The 16797-nt window shown below is 42.6% G+C and overlaps 1 protein-coding gene and 1 long non-coding RNA gene across 3 annotated transcripts; one reads left to right on the forward strand and one right to left on the reverse strand.

Moving 5' to 3' along the window:
• Positions 1-300: 300 nt before the first annotated feature.
• On the reverse strand, positions 301-11176 carry LOC124034560 (mevalonate kinase-like). Of its 2 annotated transcripts, XM_046347919.1 has the most exons (11): positions 11055-11176; positions 10857-10953; positions 8395-8542; positions 6287-6434; positions 4944-5099; positions 4277-4380; positions 3876-3921; positions 3339-3429; positions 2734-2853; positions 2121-2274; positions 301-678 (listed from the first exon to the last, which is right to left on the reverse strand). In XM_046347919.1, exons 2-11 carry the CDS (start codon positions 10932-10934, stop codon positions 527-529), a joined length of 1197 nt encoding a protein of 398 aa, XP_046203875.1. In that variant the 5' UTR covers positions 10935-10953; positions 11055-11176; the 3' UTR covers positions 301-526. The 2 variants fall into 2 exon arrangements, with proteins under 2 accessions (XP_046203875.1, XP_046203876.1); XM_046347920.1 differs by lacking the exon at positions 8395-8542.
• Positions 11177-11366: 190 nt separating this feature from the next.
• Positions 11367-12327, forward strand: LOC124034563. The gene is made up of 3 exons (XR_006838585.1): positions 11367-11602; positions 11695-12042; positions 12145-12327. It is a non-coding gene; the product is annotated as an uncharacterized LOC124034563 (long non-coding RNA).
• Positions 12328-16797: the final 4470 nt, after the last annotated feature.

A 16797-nucleotide genomic window follows, 5' to 3' on the forward strand; every position in this document is an offset into this window, starting at 1 on the left:
CTACTGAACGTAACGTGCCAATGTAAAATGAGATTTTTAAAAATATAAATATGCACTTCAGCGAACAAAACATGCATGTATTGTGTAACATGAAGTCCTATGAGTGTCATCTTATGAAGATCAAAGGTTAGTGATTCATTTTATCTCCATTTGTGCTTTTTGTGACTCCTCTCTTTGGCTGGAAAAATGGCTGTTTTTCTGTGACTTGGTGATGACCTAACATAATCGTTTGTGGTGCTTTCGCTGTAAAGCCTTTTTGAAATCGGACACTGTGGCTGGATTAACAATAATTTTATCTTTAAAATGGTGTAAAATACTTGTATGCTTGAGGAATTTTAATTATGAGATTTTTGTTCGTTTGAATTTGGCGCCCTGCACTTTCACTGGATGTTGGCGAGGTGGGACGCTACCGTCCCACATATCCCAGGAAGGTTTACAATAGAAGACTTGGTAGGCCAGAGTCATGGAGCTAAGCACCCCGCTACCCTGTAGGGAGGGCATTGGGCACACCCATGGCCAGTGAGTCTCAGTAGCGCGCCAAAACCTCCAGGACCTGCTCTTTCACAGCGAGGGGAGAGTGCTGCTGCACACCTGCTGCCCCGATACGGGTCTCCCAGCAGTCATAGCCACAGTCTCTCAAGTCCTGGATCGTGTTCTGGATCACCGAGCACTCCGTTTCTAAGAGAGGAAATCACAAAGAAAAACAAACCATCACACATTGTGAACTACATTTAACACCGAACTTGTTTTTGACCCTCCGTTCCTGCTTACTGCACCGGAGGATTAATTTATATCTGTAGAGCTTGGGAGAAGGACTAGGTTTGCTACTGAAATGGCACCCCTCGGAGTCCGCACCCTTGGGTTCTGTGATGCGAGACTCCCACTAGGAGGTGGAGTCTGACAGCCGCTGTGAGAGCTGAACCCACAAAGCCCTCTCTAGCAAACACCAGGGTGCCCAATAACTGGATAATAATGTGTAAACATAGGCTAGGGCTAAAATGCTTGGGGTGAAAATGTGTCAAATAGGGGAGCAATTTCTGAAAGTAAAAGTAGAAAGCCTCCCACCATGCAGCTAAGGAAATGTTTGCGTGGGATTTGGATTTCAGACTGACCTTGAAGAGGGCATTTAACCTGAACTGCTTCTGTGGTGCTGTGTGGCTCAGCTGGGAAGAACATGGCACTAGCAACGCCAGGATCATGGGTTCAATTCCCACTGGGGTCAAATATATTAACAAAATGTTTGCTCCCACTCTCTGTACTGTACAGTAAGTCGTTTTGGATAAAAGTGTCTGAAATGGCTACTATACTGTAGTAGTATTTATTCAGCTGAAGAACAAATAGTAAGCTAAAGTACATCTCTATGTGGAGAAAAATCATCACAATGCTCATTACAAAGAAATGATAAATACGTAACACGTCAGACAGTGGTGGGTTTTAACAAGGCTGCAGGATAGCAGGTTACACCACTGCATGTTTCGTCCCTGCTCTCGCTCAAATCGTCTCAGGTCAAAGCTGATCTGAGACCACTGAGGGAAACACTTGACTAAACCTTTTGGAAAATAGCTGCAAACCACAAAAAAAAAATGTGCAACACTTGTTTGCTAGTACAACAAAACAAATAAACTTCATTTGGGGCTATATAGTGTTATGGGCTGCAGGCATAAGCAAATGTGGCAGTGGATTTTTGTGGAAGATAAGCGTGAAACACAGGATCCTCCTGGCTAACTCAACCAGCTCTCCTTCTCTATGCTGTCAGTTTGAGACAACATAACTTTTACCTCAAAAGAGGATGACTGAGTGACATTTTGGCACACAACCCATATCTTGGCTCACCGTCAAATCAATATAATGAGCCAAATCTACTGATGTGTCGACATAGAATCAGTATGCAGATGTCATTTCACAGATCTCGCTCACCGTTAAGAGGTCACACTATTCATAAAAATATAGACAAGGCAACAAGGCTCTCCGCAACTCTCTGCCCCAAAATTAAGGCCAGGGCCATAGATGGTGGCAATGCCAATGCAGTGTAAGAACACATAACATACAGACGCCCCCACTTGATTACTGTGAGCCAGATGAAAGTGTAGGGAGGCATTACTAGCAGTCAGCTACAGTACCTGGTCTAAGCAAGGTAATGCCACAGCCCCCTCCTCCGGCACCAGTCAGCTTGCTGTGTAGACCTCTGGCCAGGGTGACCTGGCACAGGGTGTCCAGGGTCGTGTGTCCGACACCAATCACATTCAGGTGGTGCTGGTTGATGTCAATAAGCTCCTATGGGAGACATAATAGCAGCTGTGGGCTTTTACATAATTTCATTTTCAATCTGGTTTGTATGAAAACACAATTTTGTTCTGTATTTTGGCTTTTCATGCAGCTATAGTTTTTACCAGGGGTGCAACTTTGGTTTTAGAAGTGAGGGGGGTATAATTATTTTTATAAATTAAGATAAACACTCCAAACAGCCTACCCGAACGCTCGCAGGCATCCACATGGTCCTAAAGCACAACGTTGCCTCATTTTGTATCACATTCCAATGATAAAACTGGGGGGGACAACAAATGCAATTTCAAAATGTTAAGGGGACATGTCCCCCCGTCCCTAGTGAAAGTTGCACCCCTGGCTTTTACAATGTGTAAGAGTAAGTCAATAATTTCTACGTTGTGTCAGACTGGTAGTGCCTGTCCCACCAGAACACACAGTCTATAGGCAACATGTGTTTCCATACTGTACCTCCAGAACATTGTAGTGCTCTGGTGTGGGGGTGTCGCTGGCCATCTCTGTTAAGGTCTGCTCACAGGTGCAGGAGACTGCATCCACAGACTCCAGTACAGGGTTTATAATAGAGGGAAACTGGAGGGAGGGAGGAAGAGAACAGCAAATAAAATATAGAATGAATACTTTTTACAAATAATTGGGAATTCAAAGTAAAGGAATTTAACAACACTAAATATACTTTTAAAAAGTCAGTGCAGACTAAAGCAGCAAATGTCCATAACATCTAATCTAGCGGTCATATCATTAATTAAAACAGTCAGTACATATTGCACAGCAGCACAAAAAGCCAGTCACTCGGTGCTGAGCAAAAAAATGTAGCTCTTTCCTATAATCACAGCACTGCCAGTAAAGTCACCTATGACAATCTAACAGAACAGAAGTGCTCACACCTGTGGATGTCACCTAGGCAACAGCACACAGGGGTGCTAGCTTAGTGCTTCTTCTCCATGTTTTATGAAGGCAGTCAATGCCAGGCCCCAGAGTGTCTTTCCCATGCAAATTAAAGCCCTGGTGATTACACTAATTACAGGGCTGGGGAGGAGAACACAGCCATTTAGTACCTTGTTCATTTTGTCCTTCACTCCAGCAACAAGTACCTTGGTGCTACGAGGGACCTTGGTGTTCGTGAGTAGGATCCTTAACATTGGGACCCTACAAGTGGGAAAACATTAAAGGAAAGTTAGCAATATCATACCACATTGTGTACCTGTATTTATTCAGGTGATGCTATTGTCAATGTTTCTCCTCATGAGTGGCAATAGCAGAGTAGAGTCCATAGAATCCAAAGAGAAGGAGCACAGACTATATTTTCCATTCATTGTTTGTGACAGCATGGGCAGTGTCACGGAGGTATGTCCTTATTCTAAAGTAGTCCATTGTAACTGCATTGGGGATTTAATGCCACCTGCCATAATTGTTCAAGAGTATAATCCATTAACACACTGACCCGGATGACATTCATTAATCCCTCCACAACACAGTAGACTACTTTAAAATAAGGCATGCTATCACACTCTGTAAAACTGGCAATGTAAATTAGGCCCATTGACCATATTCACTGCAGTGACATGGAAAGGGATTGGTTTAGTGTACAGTACCTGCTTAAGGCTGTTATCTTCCCAGAACGGTATCTCAATATGCCACCTTCAAGAGTCAAAGCAAAGTGATAGGCCATCAATCAGATACCATAGAGTAATTTAAGCAAAATAGTATTTTCTGGCTGCAAAACAGCCCTCACACCACACAAAGGAATATTGCAGCTGGTGACTGCATTACATGCAGCACATTTCCCCACTGCTAACTGTAACATCAGCCTGCTCACAGAGAACACACACAAGAAAAGTAACTCCCGCTACAATACCGTTCAGTGCCGTTCTGCAGACAGAACATGCTGCCAGATTGTATCACACCATTCATTGTACCACACACACCACAAAGCTGTGTGCTACCGTGGGGTCTGTGCTGTTGAGTGCACAAGGCAAAGGGATCCGGGTCTTACCCCATGTCCCCACAGCATTGTCTACCCCTGAGGGGTTCCCATGGATGATCCTCTCCCCCTGAAACGCCCACCTGTTAATTAGCTCCATCTCCACCTCGCCCCACCTGTTGAAACACATTGAAATACAGAAGAGATGATTACAATGAGGATTTACACTGGGCCTTCAACCCCTATCTAACATAGCCCTCTTGTCCACCACTCTGTGCTTGTGATGAGTCCAGCCCCACCCATACTGACATGTGAGGACATCAGAAACAAAGTCCGATCTGACTTCCAGAATTTATAACGAACAAGCATCCTCCAGTTGTGGAAATAGATTTAAGAAAAATGGTGATCTGAAAACTATCGAAATCTTTACAGATTACTGAAAAACAATATGTAGGTTGCTGGAGAAACTGCAGCCAAACGGAAGCAAATAGTTCACAATGTGGGCAGAATATATTTGTATTGACTGACTGTCTGGAAGGTGGAATAGCATATCCAAGGACTCAGCTAGTGGTGCTGCAGCCGCTACTCTAAATGAACTTGAGTAACTATAAATTAAGACAAATATGGCTTACAATGTTTTATTTGTTTGTTCCAATAAAAAAAAAACAGCTACTGAGAGATTTCTTTAAATAATTCAATGTTAATAGATCCAGTAGGGTATTTGGTGTTAGGTCATTACCTGGCTGTGTTTTCCTGGTCACTCAGAGGAGAAGGGATGGTCCCACTGGCAGAAAGCATGGCTGCAGCAAGGCACACAGAGTAGGCAGCGCTGGACCCCAGACCCGCTCCCGTTGGCAACTCTGACCACACAGACACCGTCAGACTGGGCAACTCCCTGAAATGGACGAGAACTATTAACCACATTCAATCAATTACTGCAAACATTATCAGCATGGCTTTCTTACATCTAGGAATGTGACTGTAGTAAGATTTCTTCAGCCTAGTTGGGTATCGCTGAGTGAAAAACTTAAATGTGGATGAAAAAGCTAAAAATAACACTATTTTTTTAGTGTTTAAACACTAGTGTTTGTAATAGGTTTTAGGGCACTCAATCCCACACAAAAACATCACACTTTGCAACAGCTCCTACAGCAAAAACATTTTTTTTCCTTTGATCTTAATCCAACTGGCCAAAGGGTCTAGACACAGCAGTCCTTTTTATTGTTAACGACTAGTGTGGCGTACATATGTGCATGGGTGTGACTGCAGTAGACTTGCCCTTTCTGGGCAGACAGGACAGGCACGGTCAATCCCCATGACAGCCAGGCTCTTTCTGGGCAGACAGGACAGGCACTGTCAATCCCCATGACAGCCAGGCTCTTTCTGGGCAGACAGGACAGGCACTGTCAATCCCCATGAGAGCCAGGCTCTTTCTGGGCAGACAGGACAGGCACTGTCAATTCCCATGACAGCCAGGCTCTTTCTGGGCAGACAGGACAGGCACTGTCAATCCCCATGACAGCCAGGCTCTTTCTGGGCAGACAGGACAGGCACTGTCAATCCCCATGACAGCCAGGCTCTTTCTGGGCAGACAGGACAGGCACTGTCAATTCCCATGAGAGCCAGGCTCTTTCTGGGCAGACAGGACAGGCACTGTCAATTCCCATGAGAGCCAGGCTCTTTCTGGGCAGACAGGACAGGCACTGTCAATGCCCATGACAGCTAGGCTCTTTCTGGGCAGACAGGACAGGAGGACGCTCAAAACGAATTAAGGAGCTGCTTACCCTAGGGACAAGCGCATCCATACTTGCAGCGTGAGCCCAGTGCCAGCCTATCATTAGTGGCTGTCCGTCCTGTCAGAGACCGTCCACCACTATCTCAGACATGCTAGCATAGCGCTGCAAGCGTCAACTCACGATTAGGCCTACTCCTTAGCATCTACTCAGCTCCTATCTGTCCAAGTCTTTCTCATTAGGATGGGGTCTGTGGTGTTCATTTGGGCATTAGAGGTTTGGTTCTTGGGTACCAAGATTAGCATTACCCTATGTTAACAGGCCTATATAAATCAGTTGACACTCTTACCTTGACTTGGCAAAGACACAGAGGTAGATGTAGAGGAAGGCTAGGATGGCCATGCTGCGAGTATCCAAGGTTCCGTTTGATACACCAACAAAGTTTCGCAGCATCCTGACAAGCTCTGCATCAAGCTCATTCACATTCCCCAGCTCAGCTGTGAGACAGAATGACAAAGACAACATTACAATAACAGAATAAAACAAAAACGATACATTCAGCTGTTATTTTACAACTTTGCCAATAGTTTTTGGGTTCAAGTCCAGCTCATCTCCAAAATGTGCTACATTGGCGTCTTGTGCTGATTGATTAACTGAATTTTTAAAATTTTACTTATTAATTTGTTACGTTTTTTTTTGGGGGGGGGGGTTGAGCTCAATGCGCACATACATTGCAGTTTTTCTAGAGATAAATCAGATCAAGCCTGAACTATGCGATGTAGTAGGGAGTTGTAGATTCAAACAGGCCAATATTCTACATATTTTAGTGCATAAAACATGGCAATTAACTACAATGACCATAATGGAGAGATTGAAGAGGAAGCGGGACGTCGGGACGATTTGCAAGAACATATGGCGGATGGTTGGACATGGCGGAGAGTAGTGCAGACCAAGTCGAGAAAATGGCTGTGCTGGAATGTGATCAATATGGGTGACAGTTCTGATGATATGGATCAGGAGGATTAGGGTCAAGGATCTGAATGGTCTGTAGTGGAAAGACATAGGAAGAAGAGAGATCAGGAAACAGAAAGCAGTGGAGCATCTAGTAAAGAAGGCATAAAGAGGGTCAAGGTAGGAAGCAAGACTAATAATGTGTCGGAGTGGAAAGTTCTGATGGTGTTTGAGACCACAGGGCCTCGTTTACACCCTATCCGATTAACCAATGCCGTAGAGAAAGAGATAGGCGAATTCAAACTAGCCCGGTTCATTGGAAATGGAAGACTGCTAATACTTTGTGGAAGCCAGGCTCAGCAAGGGAATATTCTGCTAATGGAAAAACTTAATGGGAAGAAGATTAAAAGCCATGTCCCTGGTGCTTAAGCTAGATTGAGGGGAGTCATCACTGGGGTTCCATTATCTATGTCCATAGATGATATTATAGAAAATGTGAAGAGAGGCAGAGTGATTGAGACCAAAGGATTGATCAGTAGGAAAGAAGGTCAAAGATGTGAAAGCTTATCAGTGCTGCTCAGTACAGATAGGATTCCTTTTTTCAATGCAAGAAATGGAAAGCAGATGTTACTGTCGAACATGCTGAATAATCCTGAGGGTGGATTGTTTCAGCATGATATCAAGTGTAATAGGGTAGGGGTGCTTGATTGGGGAGGGTGATAGAAATTAGTATGGATAGATATATATTTTTTTAGTAGCTCAGAATTCGGCAGACTATAATTGATCGCACACTCCAGCACAGTAGGTGTTTGGTCTGTTCTTCTTTTACGCCTGCTACAGAAGCAGAAGAAAGCACGATCGTGATGCAATAGAGAGAGCAAGCTGTTGCTTCGAGAGGTATCAATACCTGAAAAAACAAGTGATTGATAGTTGGTATTCAACAGTCATAAAAAGTATGCTTTATTTACTTTGAAGAACTACAAAACAGTGATTTTGTCAGAAATCATAGGCAGCAGCTCTATAGAGATGAGATTACTTGGAATTAAAAGTTATTAAATAAAACAAATGTAATACACACAATAACTGAAATATTTTATTAAAGTAATGTGCATAAATGGTTAATAAGTGATAAGCAGTAATGGGTAGTCACTACCATCATGGGACTTTTATTAATTGTTTTATTCTGTGTGGTTACAGCATTTAACCTTACCCAAATAATCAAAACCCAATTTATTTTTTCATAAAAAGTATTTAACCGAAACTACCACAAAAAGCACTAATAGCTCAGCACTATCAGAAGTGGAATACAGCTACTGGGAGGCCATTATGTACCACCACATGGATGCCAGGAACGTGAAGAGAAGGGACAAGCTTTCAGAAGGGGTGGGGGGGGGGGGTCAAGAGGTTCAAGCCTCTTTATGTAATGACTAAGGTGTTGGACTGACAGGGACCAGGGTTCAAATCCCACTCCAGTTACCAATCTATCAGCCCTACAACATCTCTCACCTCCAGAGTCAGGGAGGAGCTGCTTCAACACGGCCACATCCCAGCTGAGGAAAGTGTTGATGTTGGGGAGATTGATGCAGACTTTACTGGTGGATGTGGCCTGCAACCGCAGGTATGTGCGCAGGTTCAAACTTACAGCCAGAGCCACCTAGCACGGGTGGGAGCAAAAATACCTCTGAATTATTGTTGTGGTTAATGTCAAATCAATTTAATTTCAACAACCAATCTTTCGGTGAACTGAAAACAATAAAAATGCTTGTCCTGGGGGGGCGGCAGGGTAGCCTAGTGGTTAGAGGGTTGGACTAGTAACCGAAAGGTTGCAAGTTTGAATCCCCGAGCTGACAAGGTACAAATCGGTCGTTCTGCCCCTGAACAGCCAGTTAACCCATTGTTCCTAGGCCGTCATTGAAAATAAGAATTTGTTCTTAACTGATTTGCCTAGTAAAATAAAGGTAAAATAATATGACGAACAAATCTCATGAATACATAAAGATGATGGACTGGCATGGACAACTATCTTCAGTAAGATATTCATACAATAAAGTAAATCTGGCTCAAAATATATTTAACAAAAGTATAAAACGTAAAATGTAAAGTGTTGGTCCCATAGTTCATGAGCTTAAATAAATTATTCCAGTATTTTTTCATACACAAAAAATGCTTATTTCTCTCAAATGTTGTGCACAAATTTGTTTAAATCCCAGTTAGTTAACATGTCTCCTTTGCCAAGATAATCCATCCACAGGTGTGGTATATCAAGAAGCTGATTAAACCGCATGATCATTACACAGATGCACTTTGTGCTGGGGACAATAAAGGGCAAATAAAAATGTGCAGTTGTGTCACACAACAATGCCATATACATCTCAAGTTGAGAGGAAGTGTGCAATTGGCATGCTGACTGCAGCAATGTCCACCAGAGATGATGCCATATAATTCTATGTTCATTTCTCTACTATAAGCCACCTCCCAATGTCGTTTTAGAGAACTTGGCAGTCCAACCGGCTTCACAACCGAAGACCACATGGGACCACGCCAGTCCAGGACATCCAGTTTCTTCACCGGTGGGATCGTCTGAGACCAGCCACCCAGACAGCTGACGAAACTGAGGAGTATCTGTCTGTAATAAAGCCCTTTTGTGGGGAAAAACTCATTGTGAGTGGGTGGGCCCGGCTCCCCAGCGGGTAGGCCTATGCCCTCCCCGGCCCACCCATGGCTAAGCCCCTGCCCAGTCATGTGAAATCCATTGATTGGGGCCTAATTACATTTATTTCAATTGACTGATTTCCTTATGAACTGTAAATTAGTCAAATCATTAATTGTTGCATTTATAATATTGTTCAGTACATGTCTGCTTTTTTATTTTCACCTTGATTTAACCAGGTAAGCTAGTTGAGAACAAGTTCTCATTTACAACTGACCTGGCCAAGATAAAGCAAAGCAGTGCGACAAACAATAACAGAGTTACACATGGAATAAACAAACATACAGTCAATAATACAATAGAGAAAGTCTATATACAGTGTGTGCAAATGAGGTAGGTTAAGGGGGGTGAGGCAATAAATAGGCCATAGTGGCAAAATTATTACATTATGGAAAATTAAACACTGGGGTGATAGATGTGCAGAAGATGAGTGTGCAAGTAGCTATACTGGGTTGCAAAGGAGCAAAATAAATAACAATATGGTGATGAGGTAGTTGGATGGGCTAATTTACAGATTGGTTATGTACAGGTGCAGTGATCTGTGAGCTGCTCTGACAGCTGGTGCTTAAAGCTAGTGAGGGAGATATGAGTCTCCAGTTTCAGTGATTTTTGAAGTTCGTTCCAGTCATTGGCAGCAGAGAACTGGAAGGGAAGCCGAAGGATGAATTGGCTTTGTTGGTGACCAGTGAAATATACCGGCTGGAGCGTGTGCTGCGGGTGGGTGCTGCTATGGTGACCAGTGAGTTGAGGTAAGGCGGGGACTTTACCAAGCATAGACTTATAGATGACCTGGAGCCATTGGGTTTGGCGACAAATATGTAGTGAGGGCCAACCAACGAGAGCATACAGGTCGCAGTGGTGGGTAGTATATGGGGCGGTGGTGACAAACTGGATGGCACTGTGATAGACTACATCCAATTTGCTGAGTAGTGTTGGAGGCTATTTTGTAAATGACATCGCCAAAGTCAAGGATCGGTAGGATAGTCAATTTTACAAGGGTATGTTTGGCAGCATGAGTGAAGGATGCTTTGTTGTGAAATAGGAAATCCTCATGCCATTTGCACACACTGTATATATACTTTAGTTTTTATATATTGTGTTACTGACTGCACGCTTGTTTATTCCATGTGTAACTCTTGTGTTGTTGTTTGTGTCGCACTGCTTTGCTTCATCTTGGCCAGGTCGCAGTTGAAAATGAAAACTTTTTCTCAACTAGCTTACCTGGTTAAATAAAGGTGAAATATAAAAAAATACTTACCTTGCCATGCACGACAGCGTGTTCTCCGTGGAGGATAGCTTTCCCTGGTGCAGACACTATACATTCCTTGATTTGCATTTTGATAGCAAAATGAAGCCTGCCAAGTAAATGTTGAATTGTTAGTAAAATAGATAACGTTAGTTAGCTTCTTCCAGTTAATTAATCGGGAAAACGTCCTGTAGCGATATATAGTAATACCTCCAAACCACTCCGTACGATGAGGGGTAGTTTTAGAAGGGATAAAGCGTCCTTATGAAGCTGTCGGCACTGTTAAATACCACAATCTTGAAAACATCAAGCGACAGCCAGCGGGACATGCCTCTGGCTTCATATCCAATCAGCGCTAGAGGTGAGATATACAGCTATTTTGATAGCCAATCAAAATCCTACTCTCACCCTCGTGCCATTGGTCGTGTGATCAGACTGGTTCAGCCCACTAACATACGGATGCCACCAATAGACAAGAGGCACAAGGAGCGTTTTTATTTGGTTTAAACATGATTACAAAGACATCTCACCTACGGTGTATCCTAACAATAGTAACATGTTTAACTGTGAATTGGACAAAGATATAATTTGGATCAAAAATAAGGTGGTTAGCTGTATAGTATAACTCGCGTTTAATGCTACAATATTGTATCTTGTTTCGTAACAAGTTAGCTAGATTTGACACACATTTAACACCACTGTCAGCACAAAGCCAGACAGCAGCATACCCAAAATATACACAAAAACGGGCGATAAAGGTGGATATTCAAGCAAGTCATTGCACATCATATGGTCATTTCATCAAAGAAAGCTTTGCTAATCATCTTGTCATTGCCAAATGTTTATTTAGCACTTACACTGGAGAGAGAAGACTCAAGGAAGATCATGTGTTTGAAGCATTGGGAACAACAGATGAGCTGTCGATCAGCAATGGGGTAATGTGATGTCCTTTCCTTCTATTGAGTATTATGCTTTGTGAGTATTCACAGTCTTGTGTTTTGCATCAACAAAGGTCATACTTCACAGATCAGCTGGACAAGGTCTGAGTTTGAACTTATTCAGTTCATTTTTGGAGAGTAATGATGAACATATGTTATATTTTACTCAGTGCTTACCTGCCTAACCCTACAGATTCAGTGTCTTACAAGATGTGGGATCCAACATTACCACACTTCTGTCATCTGCAAGAGAAAGAGAAGTAAATATATTTCTGCAAATCGTTTTGTAGAATCATTACACACAGTTCACCCCAGCCATTGGCCTTCTCATTCTACTCATACTCTTATCTCACTCTATCCAGCAGAGAAAAGCAAGTTCAGTTCCCAGCCATTGGCAGACCTGGAAAACTGTCTCGACGCATTCACAAAGGAGCTGCCACCACTGACAAACTTTATATTAGCTGAAAGCACCCACTCTGGATGAAACTTTTCATTTCTTTATTTCTATTTTTTTATTTCACCGTTATTTACCAGATAGGCCAGTTGAGAACAAGTTCTCATTTACAACTGTGACCTGGCCAAGATAAAGCAGTGTGACAAAAACAACACAGAGTTACACATAAACAAACGTACAGTCAATAACACAAAAGAAAAGAAAAATAGAAAAATCTATGTACAGTGCGTGCAAATGTAGACGAGTAGGGAGGTAGGCAATAAATAGGCCATAGAGGTTAAAATAATTACAACTTAGCATTAATACTGGAGTGATAGATGTGCAGATGATGATGTGCAAGTAGAGATACTGGGGTGCAAGAGGGTAAGTAATAATATGGGGATGAGGTAGTTGGGTGTACTATTTACAGAATGTCTGTGTACAGATACAGTGATCGGTAAGCTGCTCTGACAGCTGATGCTTAAAGTTAGAGAGGGAGATATAAGACTCCAGCTTCAGAGATTTTTGCAATTCGTTCCAGTTATTGGCAGCAGAGAACTGGAAGGAAAGGCGGCCAAAGGAAGTGTTGGCTTTGGGGATGACCAGTGCAATATACCTGCTGGAGCGCCTGCTACGGGTAGGTGTTGCTATGGTGACCAGTGAGCTGAGATAAGGTGGGGATTTACCTAGTGAAGACTTATAGATGACCTTGAGCCAGTGGGTTTGGCGATGGATATATAGTGAGGGCCAGCCAACAAGGGCATACAGGTCGCAGTGGTGGGTAATATATGGGGCTTTGGTGATAAAACGGATGGCACTGTGATAGACTACATCCAGTTTTCTGAGTAGTGTTGGCGATATTTAGTAAATGACATCGCCGAAGTCAAGGATCGGTAGGATAGTCAGTTTTACGAGGGTATGTTTGGCAGCATGAGGGAAGGAGGCTTTGTTGCAAAATAGGAAGCAGATTCTAGATGTAGTTTTGGATTGGAGATGCTTAATGTGAGTCTGGAAGGAGAGTTTACAGTCTAACCAGACACCTAGGTATTTGTAGTTGTCCACATATTCTAGGTCAGAACCGTCCAGAGTAGTGATGCTAGTCGGGCGGGAGGGTGCGGGCAGCAATCGGTTGAAGAGCATGCACTTAGTTTTACTAGCATTTAAAATCAGTTGGAGGCCACGAAGGAGTGTTGTATGGCGTTGAAGCTCGTTTGAAGGTCTGTTAGCACAGTGTCCAAAGATGGCCCAGAAGTATACAGAATGGTGTCATCTGCGTAGAGGTGGATCAGAGAATTACCAGCAGCAAGAGCGACATCATTGATATATACAGAGAAAAGAGTAGGCCCGAGAATTGAACATTTATAAGGTGATGTGGAAGTATTGATGATCGGTTTACAGGTTCAAATTCCAAATAGTCTTAGTGTACTTCCAGGTAACACATCAGATGAGGTTTTGCATATGTTAATCCATGTTTAAAGCACCTCAATACATGTATATTGACATTTAATATCCATTGATGCATTAGTTATTAGGTCCCTTTGTGGGTGAATACATTTCTGCATATTGGTTTGATGTGCTCTTTTTTAACCTGTGTGTCCAGTTACATAGTCTGTAGGAAAGAGCAGCGCAGCCCTCCACATAGCACGGACAGTGTGTCGCCGAACAGAATGCAGGTCAATTTGAGGTAATCATATGGTTCAGACCAACCACTGTAAAACAGTCATCCTGAACATTGTCCCAGAAACAGCCATATTAACTATAACTGTCTTTTTGTTCAGTGTTTCCCCTATAGTGCGGTCAGATGAGGCCGATCCTGATGTTGCCACATTTTTTTAACAGGTACAGTGCCGTGCAAAAGTATTCATCCCCCTTGGCGTTTTCCCAGTTTTTTTTTGCATTACAAGCTGTAATTTAAAATGATTCTACAAAATAAAAATGGAAAAGTGGTGCGTGAATATGTATTCACCCTCTTTGCTATGAAGCTTCTAAATAAGATCTGGTGCAACCAATTACCTTCAGAAGCCACATAATTAGTTAAATAGTCCACCAGTGTGCAATCTGTGTCACATGATCTGTGTATATATATATATATATATATATATATATATATATATATATATACACACACACACATATAGAGTTGAAGTCAGAAGTTTACATACACCTTAGCCAAATCAATTTAAACTAAGTTTTTCACAATTCCTGACATTTAATCCAAGTAAATATCCCGTTTTAGGTCAGTTAGGATCACCACTTTATTTTAAGAATGTGAAATGTCAGAATAATAGTAGAGAGAATGATGTATTTAAGCTTTTTATTTCTTTCATCACATTCCCAGTGGGTCAGAAGTTTACATACAATCAATTAGTATTTGGTAGCATCAAACGTTTCAGGCATCCTTCCACAAGCTTCCCACAATAAGTTGGGTGAATTTTGGCCCATTCCTCCTGACAGAGCTGGTGTAACTGAGTCAGGTTTGTAGGCCTCCTTTTTCGCACATGCTTTTTCAGTTCTGCCCACACATTTTCTGTAGGATTGAGGTCAGGGCTTTGTGATGGCCACTCTAATACCTTGACTTTGTTGTCCTTAAGCCATTTTGCCACAACTTTGGAAGGATGCTTGGGGTCATTGTCTATTTGGAAGACCCATTTGCAACCAAGCTTTAACTTCCTGACTGATGTCTTGAGATGTTGCTTCAACATTTACATTTACATTTAAGTCATTTAGCAGACGCTCTTATCCAGAGCGACTTACAAATTGGTGCATTCACCTTATGACATCCAGTGGGACAGTCACTTATATCCATACAATTTTCCTTTCTCATGATGCCATCCATCTATTTTGTGAAGTGCACCAGACCCTCCTGCTGCAAAGCACCCCCACGGGTACTGCCACCCTGTGTTCACGGTTGGGATGGTGTTCTTCAGCTTGCAAGCCTCCTCGCATATTCTTCAAACATAACAATGGTCATTATGGCCAAACAGTTATATTTGTTTCATCAGACCAGAGGACATTTCTCCAAAAACTATGATCTTTGTCCCCATGTGCAGTTGCAAACCATAGACTGGCTTTTTTATGGCGGTTTTGGAGCAGTGGCTTCTTCCTTGCTGAGCAGCCTTTCAGGTTCTCTCGATATAGGACTCGTTTTACTGTGGATATAGATACGTTTGTACCAGTTTCCTCCAGCATCTTCGTGGTCCTTTGCTGTCGTTCTGGGATTGATTTGCACTTTTTGCACCAAAGTACATTCAATTATAGGAGACAGAACACCACTCCTTCCTGAGCAGTATGACGGCTGCGTTGTCCCATAGTGTTTATACTTGCGTACTTTTGTTTGTACAGATGAACGTGGTACCTTAAGGCATTTGGAAATTGCTCCCAAGGATGAACCAGACTTGTGGAGGTCTACCATTGTTTTTTCCTGAGGTCTTGGCTGATTTCTTTTGAATTTCCCATGATGTCAAGCAAAGAGGCACTGAGTTTGAAGGTAGGCCTTGAAATACATCCACAGGTACACCTTCAACTGACTCAAATGATGTCAATTAACGTATCAGAAGCTTCTGAAACCATGACATTTTCTGGAATTTTCCAAGCTGTTTAAAGCCCCAGTCAACTTAGCGTATGTAAACTTCTGACCCACTGGAATTGGGATACAGTGAAATAATCTGTCCGTAAACAATTGTTGGAAAAATTACTTGTGTCATGCAAAGTAGATGTCGTAACAGACTTGCCAAAACTATAGTTTGTTAACAAGATTTGTGGAGTGGTTGAAACACTTAGGTTGGAGTCATTAAAACTAGTTTGTAAACTTCCGACTTCAACTTTACCTGTTCTGAAAGGCCCCAGAGTCTGCAACAACACTGAGCAAGGGGCACCATGAAGACCAAGGAGCTCTCCAAACAGGTCAGGGACAAAGTTGTGGAGATGTACAGATCAGGGTTGGGTTATAAAAAAAAAATACCCCAAACTTTGAACATCCCACAGAGCACCATTAAATCCATTATTAACATATCTGCCAAGAGGGCCACCCACCAAAACTCATGGACCAGGCAAGAAGGACATTAATCAGAAGCAACAGAGATCAAAGATAACCCTGAAGGAGCTGCAAAGCTGCAACTATCTTGGAATTAGAGTATCTGTCCATAGGGCCACTTTAAGCCATACACTCCACAGAGCTGGGCTTCACAGAAGAGTGGCCAGAAAAAAAGCCATTGCTCAATGAAAACAAATAAGCAAACACGTTTGGTGTTTGCCAAAAGGCATGTTGGAGACTCCCCAAACATATGGAAGAAGGCACTCTGGTCAGATGAGACTAGAATGTTGCTTTTTGGCCATCAAGGAAAATGCTATGTGTGGCGCAAACCCAACACCTCTCGTCACCCCAAGAACACCATCCCCGAGGCATGGTGGTGGCAGTATCATGCTGTGGGGATGTTTTTCCATCAGCAGGGACTGAAACTGGTCAGAATTGAAGGAATGATGGATGGTGCTAAATACAGGGAAATTCTTGAGGGAAACCTGTTTGTCTTCTAGAGATTTGAGACTGGGATGGAGGTTCACCTTCCAGCAGGACAATGACCCT

Source organism: Oncorhynchus gorbuscha, linkage group LG04 (assembly GCF_021184085.1).
Source record: "Oncorhynchus gorbuscha isolate QuinsamMale2020 ecotype Even-year linkage group LG04, OgorEven_v1.0, whole genome shotgun sequence".
NCBI lineage: Eukaryota > Metazoa > Chordata > Actinopteri > Salmoniformes > Salmonidae > Oncorhynchus > Oncorhynchus gorbuscha.

Coding starts and splice junctions, on each gene's coding strand:
- LOC124034560 (XM_046347919.1), bottom strand. CDS start 10,934: ATGCAAATCAAGGAATGTATAGTGTCTGCACCAGGGAAAGCTATCCTC. Junction 6,435..8,394: donor GCTCCTCCCTGACTCTGGAG/GTGAGAGATGTT, acceptor TCTGTCTCACAG/CTGAGCTGGGGAATGTGAAT. Junction 5,100..6,286: donor TGTGTCTTTGCCAAGTCAAG/GTAAGAGTGTCA, acceptor CGTCCATTTCAG/GGAGTTGCCCAGTCTGACGG.